Consider the following 15,977-nt stretch of genomic DNA (forward strand, 5'->3'; position numbering starts at 1 on the left):
GATCCTGACTAACTGCTTTCAAAGAGGCTCTTTCACTTTCTCTCTGGTTTCCCATGTTTGAAAAATGCTGCAAAAGTGTCCTCTTTGATGCCACTTTGTTGGATCAAACAGAGTGTAATAAAGTGCCCTCTATGGTGGCCCCATGTGTAAGAAAATGTGATAAGGTGCCCTCTTATATGCCCTTCCAGTGGAGATAATGTGAACAAGTGCATTGTAGTGTGGTAATTTTGGCTTTTCTACATGCTGGAAAATTAGGGGTATTTAATATCTATGCTTTAAAACTTTTAAATGTACTATAAATCGGAGTCTCTTATCAAAGGAAATGTGAATTTCAACAAGGTTTGGAACATGTTTTACTATAAATATTTCAAGACTTTCTGTAAGTATTGATAAAAAGATTTAAAAGAGACAAATATCCACCACTAGAATATAATATTTTACAGATATTAAAATATACAACATTTTGATGTCTCTGACAGATGGCATTAAATAGACCTGCATTTCAAGGAGAACGCTTGTTGTCAACATTACTTTTTGTCAGGGTGCATGTAAACAAAGGGTAGTCAAAAGGGCCAACCATATAGCAACATACCCATTCATAGAGCCTAGGCTGTGTATTAACACTGGATTTATTTTCAGCACACACACACACACACAGTGCGGACAGGTTGCAGCGGATCGGGAAGACATATCCACTGACAGTTTTTGAATACAAGACTTCTACTTGTAATGGATTGGGCTACTTTATTAAATTGATATTGCTACTTTTATTTTACTAGTGAAGTATTTCTATTACTTCTTTAACCAGTCATTTCCATGTATTATCAGGCAGTTCATTTAGGGCGCACTCACACTAGGCCTGGTTGCCCCATACCATGCATGAGCAAGACACCCCCCCCCCCCCCAACTATCCTAAAGATCCGAGCCTAGGCCCAATTGCTTTTTGCTATACGTCACCACGTCTATATGCGCACGAGTTTGGGATTTGGAGGGTATTTGTATCCACATTTTTTTAAATATTTCCGACCAATTTTGCAGCAAGCATTCTAATTCTACATCAGACCAAAGCGAACCCTTCGGCAATTTATTTATTTTTTGTGTGAGTGCGCCCTCAGTGTGTGTTGTCTCATCCCCTGTGGTGGGAGTGAAACCACCAGCTGACCTTCAGGCAGAGACACACACAGACACAAACAGACAAATACAAAAAAAACACACGCACACATACACACACCCACACACACACATGTGCGCTTACACCCGCTAGCACACACAGCAAGAAAAAAATCCCTTGACACATTTGATGCAGGGCGTCCCCAAACCATTCCCCAAAGGCCGCCCAGGCTGCTCACAGAGAGAAAAGAGAGGATGATGAAGATGATGATGATGATGATGGCCACCTGCAAAGCTAGAACCACAGCAGAGTATCATTTAAATTGATTTGGGGAGCCTCGGCATGGTAGAAGCATGTAAAAAATGCTAACACAAACAACAGCTGCGAAACAAAATGGTGCGCACAGCTTCTTTTCTCTCTCCCCCCTCTACATAATGCATGGCTAACAAGACAAATGTCCCTGAGTTTTTGCAAACAAATTATGCATGCATTGTGCACTGTTTCTAAATGGCAGATTGAGCGTTTTATCCATGGAGGGCTCACCTGGTTCGAGATGCTTTGTGCTGTGAATGAGCTGTGAAGACAAACAGAGGCAGCTCAACTTCAACTTCTTCAACCAATGTGGAGTCAAACAACAGCCTGACGAGCTCTGAACAAAACTGCAATAGCATTTATATGCAGATGATGTGATCCTTCTATATACCTTACATGAACTGATAACGTGTTAGGTCAGGGGCCAGGGCCACCAAGGAGAAAAATTGTAATAGAAATGGTTTGTATGTTATTGTAAGTAATCAACTGTCAAAGTTTCTGGATGCTATCTTTAAGTTACCAATTTTACCCTAGTCAACTGCAGTGTCACCTTAAGAAGTTCACATTCTACACGGACACAGGTATTACACATTGTAAGCTCAATGTGGGGGTTTTCGACATGTGTACAGAATTTGCTGGCAGAATCTTTCACCCCGAGCAAAAAAAAAGAAAGATGTTTACCTACCTTTAGCGTGTTCTCAGAAAAATACATATTTTTGTCTGTGCCTGTCTCTTTTCAGGCCTTACAGAGCTTTCACTCTGTGGATGTCATCAAATGCATTTTGATTTCGTTTTTTCGAATCTTTCAAATGTGCCTTCACATCAGCAACACAACAACTTTTCTATTGTCTGTTTCTTTATTTCAGAACAATGATTTATTTATTTATTTATTTATTATTATTCTTTCGGACAATTCCACACAATACACAATTATCTCTTTCACATCATACATCTTAATTTGTGTTGTCCGAAGGGTGACGGAAGAAGCCTAAGGCTTATCGAGTCCCGCCCCCAAAATGACAATGACAACAATGATAACTGTGAATGTTTGAAAAAGAGGTTTGTGATATGGAACCACTCATTCATTTCTCACTCCTAAGTGTTGTTCCCTTGTCCTTGTGTCTTTTCTTCCAGTGGCCGTCATGTTGAAGGATAACTACTTTGTGCGCGGCGCGGGTCTACCGGGGAGGTTCAAGGCAGAGAAAGTGGAGTTTCACTGGGGTCCAAGCAATGGATCTGAAGGCTCTGAACACAGCATCAACGGCAGGCGTTACCCTGTGGAGGTAAGCACTAATCTAACACTCTACCAGGCCTTAGCACAGGGGGTTCCCAACCTTATTTGTTCCAGGGACCGACATATTAAATTTAGAAAAAAAATAATCCAGGTCCCGGCTGCCAGATTGCCTGAATTTGTATATGCAGCGTATCATTTTGAACACATTTTTAAAAGTATGGCTGTTGCTTTTTCAAACCGTGATTGATTTCTTAGTATGCTAAGGCTTAGCATACTACGAAATGTAACCATATATGAGAGCAAGTACGTACTGTTCTTATACATGGGTGTCAAAAGACCTATTCAGTACGCTTCTTAAGGATGCTTTGAAAGTCTGGATAACCCGTCAGTTACTGGAAACTGGAAAAGAAGGCAAACAGATTCCAATTAAAAATAGTTGAGGCTCTACTTTTCTTTGTTGTCAAAATAGTTCTGGGATATGTTTGTGTTAGTCTTTTGCACTTTGATCATTAGATAACTCATTCCATCTACCTGCCATGCCAACTGTGTCTGGGTCCCATTCATGTTTTTCCTCACTCTCTCCAGAGTGTAACAGGTCTACGTTTATCAAGTTAATCTATTGGATATTGAACTATAAATCTATCTTTTAATATTTAAATTATTATGAGAACCACAGTGTTATTAAAAGTTTCAAAATATTACATGAGGCATATGTTTATTCAGTGTAATAATGTTGGTAGAGTGCACTTTTAAGATACCTTCTGTATTAATTGTATGTGGATAGATTCAAGAATAAACAGTAACCAAAACCAAGTGACACTGTATACTATATATTGACTGTGAAGACGAGGCCTCATCTCTCAAACATCTCTCAAACTCTTTGCCAAACTTAGGAGCCAAGTGTGTAAATAGGAGTTGTGTTCATGAAGTGGCTCTTTCAGGAAGTTTATTGTGCATGTTGTTTATGTGCAGCTGTCATCCTTTTGAAGAGTGAAATGTCAGCCATCTCTGTTTTGGACTTCTTCTAGAGTATTACATTTTTGCTGTTGCCGGACAGACTGATGAATATGTATCGTTTGACATTTGGATTGGGCAGCATGCTGACAGTTCAGCTTGATACTCTAATCATCTCCTTCCACTCCCAAATCCTTTCCTCTAAGTTGCATTATGGTGGCTTTGTGTCAGTGGTTTGAAAAATAACTCCATATATGGAAATGATGCATTTATCCTCACTGCTCAGTTTAAGAAATATTGCTAACCTCTATGTTGGAAGAAAACAATCTTAGATTCTGCTGAAAAACACAACCTCCTTTATGCATTCAAGACAAATCATTATGGGGCTGCTGTTTTTAAGGCTACTAGATTTATATTAGGTTGTCACAATTGATTAAAAGGAAAAGCTTGAATAAAGTAACAGTGAAAATCAAACCTGTTTTTCTCATATAGGCTGAGCCTCTCTAATTAACTACTATTCCTCCAGAGGCTCACATACACACTGCTGCCTTTTGCCATATCCAATACTGGCAGTATGGCTCGGCTGATAAGACCCGTAGGCAGGGCCGCCTTTATGCACGGGCTTACCTGGGCTGAAGCCCCAGGGCCTACGAAGATCAGGGGCCTCTCAAAAAAAAAAAAAAAAAAAAATTTTTTTTTTTTTTTTTTTTTTTACTGTCTCAATATAGGCCCCTGATCTAAGAAGGCCCCGAACATTGTAATTTAAAACAATACATTATTGACTGGCTCATGATAGGCCCCTAATCTTCGTAGGGGGGGCGGGCGTACGGAGAACAGGGGCCTATCATGAACCAGTAAAGAAAAAGGAAAAAAAATCACATTATTTTTGGCCTATGAAGATCAAGGGGCCTATCATTCACCAGTACATTTTTGTTATTTTTGTTTAAATTACATTGTTCGGGGCAACGCAGATCAAGGGCCTATATTGAGTTGAGCCATTAAAAACAAAACAAAGAATTCAAAGCGAGAAGTAGCTTTGGGATAAGGGATTATTCAAAAAAAAATTGAATGCTGAATGACTGGATTTTTTAAACCTGTATATTTTTGTTTCTGCTTTTTGGTATTTCTGTGTCTCCAAATTATTCCAGAAAATAGCTCACATAGGACACAGTTGATTTAGCCTTAGTTTTCTTCTCAAAGTGTACCAGATTGATGCATTTTACTTTAAAAGGTTCAAATTTTTCTTCCGGGGGGGCATGCCCCCGGTCCCCCCTAAAAGATCCTGGGTCCCCACCGCTGTCTCCTCAATAACTTGGAAAAACACTGTAACCAACCATGTGTGTTTGGTTATTAAAAGTCATTAGACCAGGAGGGGGTTATTTACATGTTACCTTAAGTGATTGTGTATTTCATCAATAGAGATATTGTGGTGTAGACAAACATGGCTTTAACGCATCTGTATTGTAAGACCGCCGCCCGGGGGGGCCTACGAAACCTCTCAGCCCCAGGGCCTAGTGGCAGGTAAAGGCAGCCCTGCCCGTAGGGCAACACCATACTAATATATTTCTGAAGTGAAGTAGAGAGATGAGATCCTGTGCTGACTTTTGTCCAGATTTTGGTCATATAATTTCCAAATAACATGGTTTATTATGTAGCCAGGGGCTGTGTGCAAACAGAACAATGGTAGAGTTTGCCATTTTAATTATGATACGGGGGGGTTTATATTATTCTATTATTAAGGTATTGATCAAATACCACACATAAACAACATAAATATTTCATTTATTTAGATTGCTTTTTGCTTTCTCATTTTGTCATTTGCTTTCTTATTTAAATCATACGTTTATGTTTAACTTTTTGAATCTGTACATGTTTACAGCACTTATTATGATCAAGGTTACCCACATTCTCCTGTCAAACAATGAGTTTTCTTGGCAATGTATTTAATGTGAACACATCGGTGTCAAATTGCTCTATTAACAGCAGTCACAAGAATCTGTATGTTGCAAGCATACAGAGTTGTAAAATAGTCCATTGCACCTTTATTTGATAATAAAAACTAGTTCCTAGGTATAAAATGAAAGGTACCTGTAATTTATTAGGATGGCTCTTGGAAAGGACTATCTTATTTGGTACTAATGATAAGGAAAATGTTACTTAATTGGTATTCGATTACTTAGCCTTAGGTAACAGTGGCTTAATTGCGAGCATTAAACTAGAGGGTCTTTATCTCAGGACACAGCTACTCAGCCTTTTTTAGAAAATAAATATAGGAGACTAAAATTCACTATACCAGATGACTACCCACTTAGGTTACAAGGCACGTCTTCTGTCCAATGGCTGAGTCCACCTTCAAGTAAAAACACTAATTTCCATAATGGTCCTCCATTTGAAGATTAAGGAAATCCCAGTGAGATCATACACACCATTGCCATAAACAATGAATTCACTTCAAATTAAAAATTAATTATGGCAACTACTTTTTTTCAACCTCAGACAACCAAATATAGGGAACATAAGCCCTTGTCTAATTACTGTTGAACCTCTGACATTCCATCCCTCACTTCTAGGCCTTCAATTAACTAACTTTAAAAAAAAATCTATTTGATGGAGCGACACAAATTCATGGTTTCCCGGTGATGTATCCCTTGACTTTCTGTTCCTATGCTCAACATTCTCTTTCCTACTCATGCCTGTCCATGATTTGTACACGCACGCACACACACACACACACACACACACACACACACACACACACACACACACACACACACACACACACACACACACACACACACACACACACACACACACACACACACACACACACACGCGCGCTCTCCACCCAGTACTTTCAGCAGCTCACAGTGTAGCGGTGGGCGGCCGAGTGTTCTTGAGCTTTCTGCGAGTGCTCTCCATGAATGATGTATGACGTACAAGTCTTGCCATTTAGTAATTATAGCCTAATAGAACCCTTGAATAGCATGATGAAGTGGGGACCCGCTGCTCCCCAACCTGCTGTTTTAAACAGTAATGCTCTGGTTAATATGCCGAGCACAGCAAACGGCAGGCAGCACAGCACACACCTTCAGCTGTGTCATCCTGTATGTGTATGCACAACCACTGTGTCCTGCTGCACATTAGCATTCCACTGTTGGGTGTTGTGCATACAAAGTCAATCAAACATGTAAGAGTTTACCCACAATTACCCTCGACCAGGAAGTGTTCTGTGTAAATCTGTATTGTGAAGCCAAGCCCAAGGTCACCTGACAGTAAAAAAACAACACATTCACGTACGTACACGCGTGTGCGCGCACACACACACACACACACACACACACACAATGTATTCTGACTCCTCCTTACATTTCAATTACATGGTAACTATACTCTACTCGCCTTTTTTGGTTTTACACTATGTAAAGGTACCTGGTACCTACTTGTTTGGTACCTAGTCTGCCAAGGTTTCAGGGTCTAAACCAGGGCTGTACAGTGCGACAGTTTTGATCGCATTTGCTACTGAAATTGATCACGTGCGATGATGAATTCAAGTCCAGTCGCACCAGTGCTAATGAGCAGATGATGTCTGTTTGAGACACAGAGGAGCTATGCACAATACTGCTTAGAGGGCTCTACATTAACACTCTCCAAATGCGGGTGAATGTAGTCTTAGGCGAGTAAGTTATTAAGTCTACCCTCCACTTTGGCCGGTGAAAGATGTGTGCTCGGGATCTGTGCTTTGTGCGGCGATTATAGCGTCTAACTTCACCAACGGTTAAAAACAGGAAGGAGACGGCTCTCTTTACATTAAGGCAGTCAAGTTAGTGCGTGTGCAAACAGAAAATTTCCTGTGCGCCTTCACAATAAAAGTCGGTTACTATCCAAATGCGAGTTGACTCTTATTTTGAAGCAGGTAAGAACAGGAAGTTGGCGCTTCTCAGCCCTGCAGTCAACCATGGACTAGTCTGGCATGACCACTTCCGCCAGCGTCTATTCGCTTGCGTCGAAAAGCTACGCAGCCCCCGGTTGCTGGCTTTCCCCTATTGTGATCCCCCTCAAATTCGGAAACAATTCGCTCAGTCAACCCGTGTGCTTATGTGCAGCGCTCTCTCTCTCTCTCACACACACACACACACACACACACACACACACACACACACACACACACACACACACACAGGGTGTGAGAAGTCACATTACTGTAGACAGATATAAAGTGTGGCGATACTTCGGGATAATAATATTGGCGGCGGCGGTCCGGGATGCATCCTAGCTTAGCCTAGCTGTCCAACTTCATTGTACAACTACCCCCGGGCAGAAATACCCTCATAAACTCTGGAAAATGAAGCGTGGGGGTTTGAATTGAGCACCGGACCTTATAACCAGCTAGATTAAGATCCGCCGTTCCCTTTCTTTGGTGAATTAGGGACTATGCAGCGGTGTTTTAGCGACGGGGAAAGATTCCAACGGCTTCCACTATCACCTAGCAACTCTGACGGCTACTTGCTGCAGTTGGTGTAGCGCTCACAACGTCAAAACCCTGTTCTGCCTGTAAACAGACGGACTACGGCTCTGACTACAGCGATAGGAGGTGGTGACATAAGTTCTCGAATGCTAAAAATTCTACTCGACCGCCGTAGCCGTCCTCTCAACCGCCGATGATAATGTTACCAGAGATAACACTACGTGGGTGGCTAGTTAACTCCGGTTAAGTTATCCCGTGAGCTCCTCGGGGGCTAAAGTGTATGGTGTCTTGACATGCTGGTTAGAAAGCAACACACTGGGGCTGACTTTGGCAAGATGGCGCCTGTGTCGGCAAGCCGTCTGCCTCGCTGTCCCACTGTATTGTCTGCTGCTGTCTTGATCCTACTACTTTACACCTTCCGTAACGTGTCTGCTCTCCTTGTCTATGATCGCCAAGCTCTCTTTATAATTAGAGACTCTTTTGAAAGAATATCATGTTCAGACCACTCACTGTTTGCTCACCAAACGCACACTCCTGTCCTGGCGGATATTCCCAACTATCTCCGTCGCCCGCTCTGTGTCCCTCCCGGACAGGAGGGCCGTCACAAACCTCGCTCTGGTTCCTCGGATTTCCGACATCGAATTGCCCATTCCAACTACCCACTTCACTGGAGAAAGCGCGTTAGAAGACGCGGTAAACGTGCCGGCGTGCTTGTCAGGCTCAGGGCCTACCTGTCGGTCTTCCCCTTCACCGACCCACGTCCCGGATCTGCCCCTCTCGGTCCATATTTCCATCGGCGGTGGATCCGCCCTGTCTTCCCGGGGCCGTCGCTGCTGCGTTCGCCGGCGCTGTGTGCTCCTACTCCCGCTGTGCTGTCAGCCTCTGATCGACGTCCTCACCGGCGTCCTGTCTGCAGCGGTCACCATGGCAACCTCAGACAACTAACTCGGGCTACGTTTGTGGCCGGCTCGGAGCGCACAATCAGCATGGCGCTTCTCAACACCAGGTCAGTTGCAAATAAAACTTTTCTTCTAAATGACTTTTTTACCTCCCACAACCTGGACATTATGTGCATCACGGAAACATGGATCCATGGCGGCGACGACACCCCGTTCTCAGAACTCCTGCCCCCAGCCTGTTCATTTTTCAGCTCGCCCCGCGCCACAGGCAGTGGTGGCGGTGTAGCTTCTGTTTTTAAATCAGGGCTCATGTGCCGGCTGTCCCAGCCCGTGCTGAACTTTTCCAGCTTTGAGCTGCAGCTCATTGATCTGAATCTCTCACCTCCGATCCTCTGTGCGGTCGTATATCGTCCACCCAAATACAACAAGAACTTCATCAATGACTTTTCGGATTTTCTGTCTGGGATTGTAGTGAAATATGACCATATTATAATCTGTGGGGATTTCAATATTCATGTATGTTGCGAATCCAGACCCCTGGTTAGAGAATTTTTAAACCTGATTGAGTCCTTTGATTTTATCCAGCATGTGGCTGGTCCCACCCATGAAAAGGGTCATACACTGGACCTCGTTTTATCATATGGTCTGGCTGTTTCTATCAATGAAATTTGCTCATCCGCATGTATATCTGACCATCTACCTGTGCTGTTCACTTTATCATTTACCTGCTCTTCCACTAAACCAACTGCCCCAGAGCGCCTCCTGCGCAGTATTAAGCCCTGTACTGCTTCACAGTTCTCCGCCATTTTTAATGACTCTCTGCTGTACTCGCCTGTTGACAAATCTCCTCTCGATGCAGATGAATTTTTAACCATTTTCAACTCCACGTGCACTGACATCTTGGACACTGTTGCTCCTCTGAGGCCCAAGCGCACCAAAGTCCTCTCGGAGCCTTGGTTAAATGAGGCAACACGCTCCCTTAGACGGGCTTGTAGACGTGCTGAGAGGAAATGGAAAAAGGACAAACTTGTTGTTTCTCGGCAAATCCTCTATGTCTGTTTGTGTGAATATCAGAAATCTGTTAAAGTTGCAAAAACCTCTTACTTTTCCACTGTAGTCGCCAATAACAGCCATAAGCCTCAGGTTCTGTTCAATGTCCTAAATTCTCTCATTAACCCCAGTGAAGTTTCTCCCCTTGTGCCCACACCCACTCTCTGTAATAACTTCCTATCATTTTTCATTCAAAAAGTTGCTGACCTTAGACCAGTACACTCTGGTGTTATGTCCAGCCTTGACACTGCTCCTTCCCCACCCTCTGCCTTCCTTGATCGGTTTGAGTCCCTGTCCCTCATCCAAATTTCCGATATATTTCACCATCTTCGCGCCTCAAGCTCTCCTTTAGACCCTATTCCTCCCCGCCTCCTCAAAGAGGTATTTGAGTCAATCGGTCCTTGCATTTTAACACTGATCAACATCAGTCTCAGCTCAGGCTATGTCCCTCTTGCCTTTAAACATGCCGTGGTTAAACCCCTCCTCAAAAAGAAAAAGCTTGATCATTCCAACCTCTGTAATTTTAGGCCAATCTCCCAGCTTCCATTTCTGTCTAAAGTGTTAGAAAGAGCAGTATATATCCAGCTCCAGTCATTCTTAGTTGAGAACAACATTCATGAAAAATTTCAGTCTGGTTTTAAACCTGGACACAGCACAGAAACTGCCTTGCTCAAAGTTTTTAATGATCTTCTTTTAGCTGCTGACTCAGGTAGCCCTGCAGTCCTGATCCTTTTAGACCTTTCAGCTGCCTTTGACACAGTGGATCATGCAATCCTCCTGCAGCGCCTTAAAAATCATGTTGGCATCACTGGCTCCGCCCTCCGCTGGCTCTCGTCCTACCTCACTGACCGAAGTTTTTCGGTGCAGTTGGGTGACATTTATTCTGATACAGCCCCTCTGACCTGTGGAGTCCCCCAAGGCTCCATCCTTGGCCCCATTCTATTCCTTTTGTACATGTTGCCCCTTGGTGGCATTATCCAAAATCATAAAATCTCCTTCCACTTTTATGCAGACGATGTCCAAATTTATCTTCCATTAAAATCCACTAGCAACGATCCAATACAAGTATTTTTAAACTGCCTGGGTGATGTTAAGGCTTGGATGAACAACAACTTCCTTAAATTAAATGACTCAAAGACAGAGATCATCCTGTTTAAAGGCAACACCTCATCCACAGCCTGCACAGCCAACATCCTCAGCCCCTTGGGTCCTAATATTCATACTCATGGTAGGAATTTAGGTTTTATCTTCGACCAGAATTTTAAACTGGATAAACAGATCAGCACTGTTGTCAAAGCCAGCTTTTTCCAGCTCCGCCTCCTGGCCAAAATCAAACCATATCTTTTTAAATCCGATCTAGAAACAGCTACACATGCCTTCATCACATCCAAATTAGATTACTGTAACTCCTTATATTTCGGCCTGGATCACTCCTCCCTCAGTCGTCTCCAACTAGTACAGAATTCAGCTGCTCGTCTTCTCTCCGGCAAGAAAAAACACGACCACATCACACCCGTTTTAGCCTCACTTCACTGGCTGCCTGTCAGCTTCAGAATTGATTTTAAACTTCTCTTAATTGTCTTTAAAGCCCTGAATGGCCTGGCCCCCCCTTACCTCAGTGAGCTCTTACAGATGCATACCCCTTCCAGATCCCTACGTTCCTCCGACCAACTGCTGCTCAAGGTTCCAAAAACCAGACTTAAGACCCGAGGTGATAGGGCCTTTGCCGCAGCTGCCCCCAGACTTTGGAACAACCTCCCCATCCACATTAAATCATTACAGTCTGTTCACATTTTCAAATCGTCACTGAAAACACACCTCTTCTCCCTGGCATTCCCCCCTTGATTATGGCATATTTTCTGACTTTCTTATTGATATTTCTATTTCATTTTTAAATTTAGTTTTTAATGATTTTATGCGTGTTTTTTCTTTTTTCCCCTGGTGTGATTTTGTCTCTGTCTTGCCTATGTTTTTTATCTTATTCTGCCTGTACAGCACTTTGGTCGGCTGCTGTCGTTTTAAATGTGCTTTATAAATAAACTTGACTTGACTTGACTTGACTTGACACTATGTATATTCCTTTTGTCTTTAATAGTTTTTGTGTGGCGTTTGCGGGTTTAGCCATTTCTCTGACAGTCTCTGGACGTAAAGACGTTCCATCAAAATAAGTCCCCCCCCGGCACTATTTTGCAGGACACCGCTGCTGCTTCCCGGGGTTAGCCCCGCCCTAGATGATTGTGATTGGTTTAAACAAATACAAACAGGCTAGCCCAGTTTCCCCGGTTTCCCCATCCGAATAGACGGCTCTAAACAGAGTGCTTCCAGACCCTACTACTTGCTGTAGTTTGGTCTGGCTTTGCGAGACTAACCATGGACCAACAGCAGTAACTATCTATGATTTAAACAAAGATTGACACAACCTATTTAACTTGGCCTAAATTGTATAACTATGTTTACTAATTTATTTAATAGGCTATATGTTCAATGTTTTAAAGTATGGTTTTCATTAAAAGACTGAAATGTTCTAAAAATGTGTGTTATTATAATAATGATATGTTTATAAAAATATATAGGTATAGACATTATTTTTATAGTTCTATGTTCTATGGGGGGGAAATAATTCTGAATCAGCAAAAAAATTGCCATTGGCAGGTTAGACTTTTTTGTCTAAATTGCAATCAGTGCACCCCTATTCATTTTTCTACAATTATTTCTGCACACACTAGGATATCATATTCATTGAGAATCTCAAATAAAACCAAGATGACAGGCTCAAAGGTAATTAGAGCTGAATGCAAGGGTTAGGGTCATGCAAGTTTTCGATCATTCTTTGTGTGCTACCAAATTTATTTTTGTGCAACTGAATTTTTTTGCTTGCTAGCACCAGTGCTACCATTTTAAAAAATAAGCGTACAGCCCTGGTCTAAACGGTGAAGTGAAAAACTGCAGACCACTGATTGGTCAGAGGGCCATCAGAGGGGGCCATCCTATCATGGACGACAAACACCCAAGCTACTGTAGCGGTCACAGTGTTGGAGCTTGCTCTCTCGGATTTGAGTTCAACTTTTTCTCTTAAACAACATTAAACACGCCGTGGTTACTTTGTCTAAAAACAAATGTGCAAAAATGGCCCTGATTTTGACATGAGTAGAAATGCATAGCCGCTAACGTAGACGCTAACATTAGCCGGTAACGTTGGTATAACGACCAGGGGCGGTACTATGGGTACTGTCTTTAATGGAAAACGACCACCAGATATCAAAGGAGAGTAGAGTAGAGTAGAGTAGAGCCGGTATAATTGAAAATCCCCAATTCTCACAATTGGACTAAATTATGATTGGGTTGGTCGCTTTGAGAAATCTCAGTGAAATTCCTATTTCAACCCACTGTTCGATTTCAGAAATTGCTTCGATTGGAAACCAAGCTGTGAATCCAAAAGCAGCAATTTCCCACCAAAAACCTTCTGACATCCAACAACAAAAAAAGCCCATAATTACAATTATGGCAATTTCAGTCTGAATGGCAAATAAAGTGTTTTGGGCGCTTTTTTCAATAATTGATTTAAACTGTGAAGAATGCTGATGGGTTTTTGTACAATTTCTCAGTGGTTAACCTAATATCGGGATCACAGCATGCATGGAGGATGGGGGGTCAGGGTTGTTTATCGATGGGAGGAATTCAGGCTCCATTTGTTGTTAAGCTACAGTATTTAGCCTTTCACAAAGAGAAAATGAAAGCTTTGCATCAATTAAGGGAACTTCATATTGCTCATGTACTACCCCATTTGGTTGCATTTCATTTGGGAAGGTACTGTATAATGCGATTTATCACAAAGGATCTAAAGTAATGACTGGGAAAAGAGCATGTGAAAGCACATTTCAGTTTCATATCTCAGTCGTATATTCAAGTCTGTCATTTAATTTCCTTTATAAAATCCCAATGAACGCTCATCAACGACTGGTAGGCAAGGCAAGTTTATTTATATAGCACCATTCAGACACAAGGCCACTCAAGGTGCTTCACAGGGGCAAGATTAAAATACATCAAATATAGAATACACATTAGAAAAGTGAATGAAAAATATGAATAGAAATAAAACATTTAAATAGAATAAATAAAACATTTAAATAAATAAATAAATTGTCACACCGCCTTTTGACACACAGTGGACTGGAGTAGATCTCACCTTCCCCCAAACTGAAAAAAAGAAATTGATTTTGAATCAGGAATCATTTGGAATCAGGAATTGATTTTAATCTAATCCTGACCCCGAGAATCGGAATCAAATCGAGTTGTGGGATTCCGAGTGGTTCACAGCCCTAATTCCCACTGTCCCTAATTTACTATCTAATAAAAATACATTAAGGGGGACGTGTTTGGCAGAATCAGCCGACAAAGAACACGCTGTTGAGCTTGACTTGATCGTACCAACCCAATGGCAGACAGACAGACAAGGGCCGCGTTTCCCAGAATCGTTAAGAGCCTCTTTGGGCAAAGTACTACTTTGGAGCGCTCTTAAGAACGCTGTGAAAGAAGAATGCGTTTCCCAGATTCGTTCTTAGCGAAAGTAGTACTTTCACTAAGATGGAACTGAAAGACGGAGCTGACCCACTCTTTCAACCTTTCTTAGCGAAAGTGATCATGCCGCGTCAGGGAAATTTATTTCCTCCACTTTTCGAAATAATAAAACAATGCTCAATGCGGACCACTGGCGCAAGAAACATAGACTAATAGTAGAGAAAAAAAATGTTTTAATGAATTAGACGTTTACGTTTTCCACACACATGTGAGTTTATAGTACTACTACACATACAAAAAAAAACATCAACAACCCTTCAACAACAGCATTTCACAGATATCAAAGAAACAGATTTAATTGAACTCAGCTGAACCTCATTCAGAGCGGCTCCACCTGCTAAAGGCGTTGCCAAAGTCCGCGCGTGTTAGAAACCATGGCTGCAATACAACACCTTCTCGCTGCGAACCAACAGCCTCGCCGTGCGCGAAGCCAGACGGTTTACATAAATGCATACGTGCGTCGGCACTTCTCCCCACTGGACGTGCTATCAGACCGGGCCGTCCAGGCAAAGTACCGGCTGCCCCGTGCGGAAATCCAACGGCTGATCTCTCTGGTGTCTCCACACATCCAGAGCAACCCGCTGCAATTTTGCCTTCAGCCCGGTCCAACAACCCGCAGCCCCTACCTCTTCACCACCAGTCACCAAGCACTAAACCATAAACCCACAACCACCACACATCACCCATATCAACTCTCAGGCCTGAAGGCTGAAATAAATAAACAGAACCAGCAGATGTAGGCTACATGTAACGTCCTGCACACTATGATTATTGCTGCAGTGTCCGGGTGCTTTACCTGAAAGTCTGGCACTGGAATGCTGTTGAAAGGGCGCACAATACGCACATGTCATTAACCTACGCTTAGATACATTACAAATTGCCTGGGACTTTTTGTTGCTAGGTTTGACACCCTCATTTCAATGCAAAATGATCCACACAATACATGGTTGAAAAGAAACCAAAATAGTTTATTGAAACCATATGGGGGAGGGGTTACTCCGCGCTGTCTTTACTGCGTCTGCATCACCTGCAACGAAGGGAGATTGATTAGTGAAACCTTCTCACTCTTCCTTTTTGTTTGGTTCTGGAACTCCTGCCACTTCTTCCTCACAGCACGCCAGTCACGCAGGCCACATGGGCTGGAGGGGGACATATTTTCGGCTATGGCCTGCCTAACACGGTTCTTCACCGTGATGTTCTTTTTGCCCCTTGTTCCCCCAAGGGGATAAAACTGCCCGGTGCTGCCAGACCTCGTCCACTAAGACGCCCAACTCCTCCGCGGTAAACGACGGTGCCCGCTTGTTTATTTTGCTGCCGCTTTCTTCCATTCTCACATCACATGTGTGTGCCTATATCCACGGGGTATATATGCGC

At 42.7% G+C, this 15,977-nt stretch overlaps 1 protein-coding gene across 1 annotated transcript in view; it reads left to right on the top strand.

Annotated features, from left to right (window-relative positions):
* Window positions 1-15,977, top strand: part of LOC307249728 (receptor-type tyrosine-protein phosphatase gamma-like) — a gene marked incomplete at its 3' end in the record, with an annotated part of 357,685 nt that overhangs the window by 250,650 nt on the left and 91,058 nt on the right. The window contains exon 4 of the mRNA XM_080026579.1: window positions 2,558-2,706. Within this exon, the coding sequence (XP_079882705.1) occupies window positions 2,558-2,706 (149 nt within the window). The remainder of the gene's footprint in view (window positions 1-2,557; window positions 2,707-15,977) is intronic.

This window comes from Ammodytes marinus (genome assembly GCF_949987685.1).
Source record: "Ammodytes marinus genome assembly, chromosome: 4".
Classification (NCBI taxonomy): Eukaryota; Metazoa; Chordata; class Actinopteri; order Uranoscopiformes; family Ammodytidae; genus Ammodytes; species Ammodytes marinus.